This window comes from Bombina bombina, chromosome 1, assembly GCF_027579735.1.
Source record: "Bombina bombina isolate aBomBom1 chromosome 1, aBomBom1.pri, whole genome shotgun sequence".
NCBI lineage: Eukaryota > Metazoa > Chordata > Amphibia > Anura > Bombinatoridae > Bombina > Bombina bombina.
Genome location: NC_069499.1, coordinates 931,243,350 through 931,251,857, shown reverse-complemented (window position 1 = coordinate 931,251,857; position 8,508 = coordinate 931,243,350). Strand labels below are relative to the sequence as shown.

General features: G+C 40.4%; 1 protein-coding gene across 1 annotated transcript in view; it reads left to right on the top strand.

The window, feature by feature from the left end:
• The first annotated feature begins 423 nt into the window (after positions 1-423).
• LOC128647230 (cytochrome c oxidase subunit 4 isoform 1, mitochondrial) overlaps positions 424-8,508 on the top strand; it is a 31,547-nt gene continuing 23,462 nt past the window's right edge. Inside the window, 7 exon segments of the mRNA XM_053700035.1 lie at positions 424-738; positions 2,362-2,458; positions 4,533-4,575; positions 4,578-4,660; positions 4,662-4,692; positions 4,852-4,892; positions 4,894-4,983. Coding sequence (XP_053556010.1) covers positions 2,447-2,458; positions 4,533-4,575; positions 4,578-4,660; positions 4,662-4,692; positions 4,852-4,892; positions 4,894-4,983 — 300 coding nt within the window. The 5' untranslated portion in view covers positions 424-738; positions 2,362-2,446.

Here is an 8,508-nt window from a genome sequence, read left to right as displayed (position 1 = left end):
ATAACTCCATGGGAGTGAGCACAATGTTATCTATATGACACACATGAACTAGAACGGTCTTCTGTGAAAAGCTAATATAAAGCACTGAAATAAAAGATGGCCTGCAGAGGCTTAGAAATAGTCAGAAATGTAGTGGTTTAAAGGTTATAAAGTATATTAATATAACAATTTTGGTTGTGCAAAGCTGGGAAATGCGTAGTAAAGGCATTATCTATCTTTTTAAAGAATACAAAAATCACATAGACTGTCCCTTTAATTAATAAAACCATTCAGACAAATATTTGGATGCATGTGTGTGTCAAATACAGATTTCAAAAATAAAATGAGCTCAAATCTTATTGAATAACTAGTAGCCATAGAAGGGATGACAATAATATCTACCAGTCACCACAAGATACAGATCACACAACAGCAATGTGGTGCATTAAATACAGCACTGTGCCTTCATTGGGCACACAAGCAGATTGTTTTGTAGAGATAACATTTTGTTAGGTTGGCATCACATATTACAAAGGACTTTGTACTGTATTATGCTTGACTCACTGGGTATATCGGGGACACAATCTGCTCTGTCTGATCTCCTAATGGGGGGCAGATAAGGGGGGTTGATTGAGGCGGCTCTCTTGCATTCCCATAATGCTGTGCTCCTGGCTCCCTGTCAGCGTCTGATTCTGGCTGTTATCCCAGTCTCTTTCTCTCTGTCTCCATTTTGCAGTTTGCTCAGCTCAGAGTCTTAAGGTAAGCACACTCTGCAGGAAATACTGCGGTCTCACCTTGGGCTACCTCTGTACTATTTATTAGTGTTTTGTGACATTAGAGAGAAAGAGGTCTCTGAACTATTTAACCCTTTGTTCACAATTGCTGGTTCTAGCAAAATGTGCAACAAAGATGTTATTTTATTCTGCTAAATGTCTGTATTTGCTTTGCATACTGATAAAAAAAAACTAGACAGAGAGACAGAAAGACATAGATACAGGGATAGATAGATCACATTCCAGTTGAAACTTAATAACTGGTATAAACAACAAAAATCCATTAATGTCAGAATATTTTAGTTATTAATTTTACAGCTGGAATGTGATGTAACCCCTAGATAACTTACATAAACAGACGGTTAAAAAAAAAGCATTGTATCTATGTAACAGTGTATTTGGGGGGAGAGCAGGTGGAGGAGACTGTGTATGTGGGGAAGCACAGATTGTGGAGAAAGGGGGACAAAAGGAAATACGGTATATATGGGGAGAATACACTGTAAAGAATTTAACACATTTAGGGGGTAACATAGGTGAAGCACTTAGTCTATTTTGGCATTACAAGGTGAAGTATTAGGTGTATTTGGGTGAACACAGGGTGAACGACTGGTTGTATTTGTATGAACACAAGGTGAAGTACTGGGTGTATTTAGGGGAACACAAGGTGAAGCATTTTTTAGTCGTATTTGGGGGAACACAAGATGAAGTACTGGGTGTATTTGGAAAAACATAAGGTGAAGTACTGGGTGTATTTGGGGAAACACAAGGTGAAGTACTGGGTGTATTTGGAAAAACATAAGGTAAAGTACTGGGTGTATTTGGAAAAACACAAGGTGAAGTACTGGGTGTATTTGGGGAAACACAAGGTGAAGTATTTGTAGTCGTATTTGGGGGAACACAAGGTGAAGTAATGGGAGTATTTGGGGAAACATGGTAAAGTATTGGCTGTATTTGTGGGAACACAAGGTGAAGTATTGGGTGTATTTGGGGGAACACAAGGTGAAGTATTTTTATTCGTATTTGGGGGAACACAAGGTGAAGTACTGGGAGTATTTGGGGAAACATGGTAAAGTATTGGCTGTATTTGTGGGAACACAAGGTGAAGTATTGTGTGTATTTGGGGGAAAACAAGGTGAAGTATTTTTAGTCGTATTTGGGGGAACACAAGGTAAAGTACAGTATTTGTGGAAACATGGTAAAGTATTGGGTGTATTTGTGGGAACACAAGGTGAAGTATTGGGTGGATTTAGGGGAACAGAAGATGAAGCACTCAGTGTATATAGGGGGGGCACAAGGTGAAGGGGTGTATAAGGAGGCATCGTGGCTGATCCTTGGCTAATCAGGGGGGCCAGTGAACTGAGTGATGGGCATATGTGATGGGATTGGGGAGTGTACGTAGGTTTTAGAGTTCAGTAAAATTAAATGAATGTCCTTGATCCAGAGGTCAGTGGAGACAGAGGAACTTGCCAAACTTTTGCTGCAGGTGCCAGGAAGGGAGGTGTTACAGGCACTGAAAAGAGACAAGTGTGAAGAGGGTGCTCTATTCTGATAGGTCACTCACTGTAGTGTTGCCATAACCTCTGTTTGCTTGTGTGTACATACTTCCCAGATGTTGCCGCTGCGTGCTCTAAGATCCCCTCTTATATCCAGGATAAAGATTTTGGGAGTGACATCAGTCAGAACTGCTCATAGCCATGAAGGACAAGGTAAATGAGCCCTGATAACACCAGTGGGCTGGGGTACCAAAACCACATTAATACATACAGGATATAAGGGAGGTCAATATCACTGGGGGGCTCTCTTTCATATCTGTAATACATATAGGGCTTGCCAACTCTGAAATACACATTATAGGGTTACTTGTGTAATACAGAGAGGATTTGCATGGGGCATAACCGTAATTCTCAGAATAAAAGGGGCATAAACTGTAAAACAAAAAGGATATATAGATCTTGTCTATATTTTTCAGAAAGTGAGAATGTTGCACTATAAATTACGTATACAAATATTTAAATCAGTGTTTTCAACAAGGACCACTAACAGGACAGATTTAAGAAGGACATTAAAGGGACATTAAACACTAAATAAATGCTAGCTATAATGATATGTTCAAAGCAAAGGTTAGCACAAGAGTAATAAACATATACAGTGTATATATATATATATATATATATTAATAAATTACATGAATTGTTTGAATATTAGAAAATAAGTACAAAGTTTTAGCGTCCATTAAAACAATGGGCACTTCCATGTAGTAACAAATGTTTTCTTTATATCATCTTCTCTACTAAGGCCATTTAAGGATAGCTATAAATGACTAACTAGAGTGTGCAACCAGGGACTGTGCATAGCAGTTTTATGTCTGCGATTCCAACTCTAACAGGAACTGGAAAGCTCACAATTTTCAGAATTAAATGACAGGAAAAGAGGACATACAATACATAATATTAAACATTTTATAGTATTTATAGTAAAATCTGAAAATAAATAATCAAAGTGTATTGCAAAGTTTTTCTTACTACATAAAATTAACCCCTTCACACCGTTAGGACGTTCCATACCATCATAACAGCGCTGGGCTTTAACGCCGTTAGGACGGCATGAAATGTACTACCATATACGGCATTCCCCTTTGACGAAGGCAAGGATTGGTCTGCGGGGGCGTGCCTAACAGTGTAGACAGTTCCCCATGATCCAATCCAGGCCTTTAAATCACATGATAACATTGGCAATCGCGTGATTTCATTTGTACTAATATTGTTTACATCAGAACTTCGTTCTGATGTGAAAACTATAGTACTGCCACAAAGGGGTTGAGAGATTTTATAATAACATTTTATAATTTTTGTTTCCATATTTTTTGTAAAACATGCAGAGGCACGTACTCCTCCATCAAAATCTGTGGGAGTTGTCTTTTTTGTCTAGTGAACAGTGGGGAGTACACAACTGATATTGCTGTATTAGTTTAAATTTAAAGTTAACAGCTTCTACCATTTTTGAGACAAAATATATTCACAGTATGTTTAAATGATGATCTTTTTTTTATAGATAATCGAACATTTTTATAGAATGCCCCTTTAAGTACTGCATTGTGAAAATAATTTAAACCTGTAATTTTGTCAGCTGGATTAGCACTGTTTTGCAGTTCTGGGACATTGTGATGTTTATCTCTTCTGCTGTGACCAATTAGGGACAGATACAAAATGAGATCCTGCACTGATCAAGCAATCATTCCGAAACATTTTTTCAGGGTTATGATTCTGATTCCTGCAGGATGCCCTCCAGCCTTTCAGGGGGCAGTAAAAACTTCCCATGGTTTTCATAGGGAAATTGCAGGAAAAACAGGCAAAATAAATAATGAAAATGCCGGGTTTCTTTACTTTTGCTCTTGATTATACAATTTGGTGTCTTTCATAATAACTTAGGAAACCTTATCTAATGATTTTCTACAAAAAACTACCATTAAAACCTAAAGGGTCTTTTGTAGCTAAATCATTATATAAACTTTTTCTAAACAATTGTGATTGACCCTTTATTAGAAATTAAGTGTTGAGTTTATTGTCCCTTTAGGCATTTCCATGTTTAAGCCAATCAGAAGCTCCTGCCTTGTGACAGATTGTTTTTCAATGGGAAGGGAAATGTATCTTAATAGAACTGGGATTGAAAAAGACATACAAATGCTAGTTGTGCATAAAGTAATGTCATTCCAGTGCGTATAGTTTTGTCACATGGTGTAATGCTGTCTAGCTAATACAATATGCTGTTTCTTTTTTACAGTTTCGAGGCCCCGATGGTTCAGAACTTCTGTACTATGACCATCGTATGTCCCTCTGCCTGACATCCCCTTTCAGCGTGAGCTGAGCACGCAACAGGTTGCTCTGAAGGAAAAGGAGAAAGGTCCCTGGGGGACAGCTAAGCATGGAAGACAAGATATCACGTAATGCACATTAACAAAAATAAGGCTGTGACACTGTGTTGGGCTCTAGGGATCCCAGCCTAAAGTGTTCATACTCTGAATAATACACTAGAGTAGCTTATCTCTTGTGCATCGCTCCCATATCGGCCTTCACTCACTTTTTTCACATTTCTCTTTCAGTTTACCACATCAAATTTAACAAGACCTACGCTGAAATAAATAAAACCAAGTAATGAGTGGAAGACGGTAATTGGAAGCATCCTTATTTTCTTTGGTCTAACTGGATTCATTGTGTGGTGGCAAGAGTGTACGGTGAGCGTGATTGATTAGATTTACGCAATGACATTGTCACCCCTAAACAGAGCCCCAGTAAAGGGTTATCTCACTGTATATACAATGTATCCACCTGCATCATTATATGTTTACACCCCTGAAACATCCCCTTCTGTACATTGTATCCCTCTGCAATATCCTCTCTTACCCTCCTGTAACATTGTATCCTCTGCAATATCCTCTCTTACCCTCCTGTACATTGTATCCCCTGCAATATCCTCTCTTACCCCCCTGTACATTGTATCCCCTGCAATATCCCTCTCTTACTCTTCTGTACATTGTATCCCCTGCAATATCCTCTCTTACTCTCTTGTACATTGTATCCACTGCAATATCCTCTCTTACCCCTCCTGTACATTTTTATCCGCTGCAATTCCTCTTACTCTCCTGTACATTATATCCCCTGCAATATCACTCTCTTACCCCCCTGTACATTGTATCCCCTGCAATATCCTCTCTTACTCTCCTGTACATTGTATCCCCTGCAATATCCTCTCTTACCCTCCCTGTACATTGTATCCCCCTGAAATATCCTCTCTTACTCTCCTGTACATTGTATCCCCCTGCAATATCCTCTCTTACCCTCCTGTACATTTTTATCCGCTGCAATATCCTCTTACTCTCCTGTACATTGTATCCCTGCAATATCTTCTCTTACCCCCCTGTACATTGTATCCCCTGCAATATCCTCTCTTACTCTCCTGTACATTGTATCCCCCTGCAATATCCTCTCTTACTCTCCTGTACATTGTATCCCCTGCAATATCCTCTCTTACCCTCCTGTACATTTTTATCCACTGCAATATCCTCTTATTCTCCTGTACATTGTATCCTCTGCAATATCCTCTATTACCCTCCTGTACATTGTATCCCCTGCAATATCCTCTCTTACCCCTCTGTACATTGTATCCCTCTGCAATATCCTCTCTTACCCTCCTGTAACATTGTATCCCCTGCAATATCCTCTCTTACCCTCCTGTACATTGTATCCTCTGCAATATCCTCTCTTACCCTCCTGTACATTGTATCCCCTGCAATATCCTCTCTTACCCCCCCTGTACATTGTTATCCCCTGCAATATCCTCTCTTACTCTTCTGTACATTGTATTCCCTGCAATATATCTCTTACCTATCCTGTACATTGTATCCCCTGCAATATCCTCTTATGCTCCTGTACATTGTATTCCCTGCAATATCCTCTCTTACTATCCTGTACATTGTATCCTCTGCAATATCCTCTCTTACCATCCTGTACATTGTATCCTCTGCAATATCCTCTCTTACCCTCCTGTACATTGTATCCTCTGCAATATCCTCTATTACCCTCCTGTACATTGTATCCCCTGCAATATCCTCTCTTACTCCTCCTGTACATTGTATCCTCTACAATATCCTCTCTTACCCTCCTGTACATGTATCCCCTGCAATATCCTCTCTTACCCCCCCTGTACATTGTATCCCCTGCAATATCCTCTCTTACTCTTCTGTACATTGTATCCCCCTGCAATATCCTCTCTTACTCTCCTGTACATTGTATCCCCTGCAATCTCCTCTCTTACCCTCCTGTACATTTGTATCCTCTGCAATATCCTCTTACTCTCCTGAACATTATATCCCCTGCAATATCCTCTCTTACCCCCCTGTACATTGTATCCCCTGCAATATCCTCTCTTACTCTCCTGTACATTGTATCCCCTGCAATATCCTCTCTTACCCTCCTGTACATTGTATCCCCTGCAATATCCTCTCTTACTCTCCTGTACATTGTATCCCTGCAATATCCCTCTCTTACCCTCCTGTACATTTTTATCCGCTGCAATATCCTCTTACTCTCCTGTACATTGTATCCCCTGCCAATATCTTCATCTTACCCCCCACCTGTACATTGTATCCCCTGCAATATCCTCTCTTGCTCTCCTGTACATTTGTATCCCCCTGCAATATCCTCTCTTACTCTCCTGTACATTGTTATCCCCTGCATATCCTCTCTTACCCCTCCTGTACATTTTATCCACTGCAATATCCCCCCCCCCCCTCCCCCTTATTCTCCTGTACATTGTATCCCTTGCAATATCCTCTCTTACCCCCCTTGTACATTGTATCCCCTGCAATATCCTCTCTTGCCCCCCCTGTACATGGTATCCCCCTGCAATATCCTCTCTTACCCTCCTGTACATTGTATTCCCTGCAATATATTCTCTTACTATCCTGTAACATTGTATCCCCTGCAATATCCTCTTATGCTCCTGTACATTGTATTCCCTGCAATATCCTCTGCTTACTATCCTGTACATTGTATCATCTGCAATATCCTCTCTTACCCCCCTATACATTTTATCCTCTGCAATATCCTCTCCCTCTTGTACATTGTAATCCCCTGCAATATCCTCTCTTACCCTCCTGTACATTGTATCCCCTGCAATATCCTCTCTTACCCTCCTGCCACATTGTATCCCCTGCAACTATCCTCTTACTCTGCCTCTACATTGTATCCCCTGCAATATCCTCTTACTCTGTGTACATTGTATCCCCTGCAATATCCTCTTACTCTGCTGTACATTGTATCCCCTTCAATATCCTCTTACTCTCCTGTACATTGTATCCCCTGCAATATCCTCTTACTCTGCTGTCATTGTATCCCCTGCAATATCCTCTCTTACCCCCTGTACAATGTATTCCCTGAAATATCCTCTCACCCTCCTGTACCATGGTATTTCCTGCAATATCCTCTCTTACCCCCCTGTACATTGTATCCAATGCAATATCCTCTCTTACCCTCCTGTACATTGTATCCCCTGCAATATCCTCTCTTACCCTCCTGTCATTGTATTCCCTGCAATATATTCTCTTACTATCCTGTACATTGTATCCCCTGCAATATCCTCTCTTACTCTCCTGTACATTGTATCCCCCTGCAATATCCTCTCTTACCCTCCTGTACATTTTTATCCGCTGCAATATCCTCTTACTCTCCTGTACATTATATCCCCTGCAATATCCCTCTCTTACCCCCCTGTACATTGTATCCCCTGCAATATCCTCTCTTACTCTCCTGTACATTGTATCCCCTGCAATATCCTCTCTACCCTCCTGTACATTGTATCCCCTGAAATATCCTCTCTTACTCTCCTGTACATTGTATCCCCCTGCAATATCCTCCTCTTCCCCTCTGTACATTTTTATCTGCTGCAATATTCCTCTTACTCTCCTGTACATTGTATTCCCCTGCAATATCTTTCTCTTACCCCCCTGTACAATTGTATCCACTGCCAATATCCTCTCTTACTCTCCTGTACATTGTACTCCCCTGCAATATCCTCTCTTACTCTCCTGTACATTGTATCCCCTGCAATATCCTCTCTTACCCTCCTGTACATTTTTATCCACTGCAATATCCTCCTTATTCTCCTGTACATTGTATCCTCTGCAATATCCTCTATTACCCTCCTGTACATTGTATCCCCCTGCAATATCCTCTCTTACCCTCCTGTACATTGTATCCTC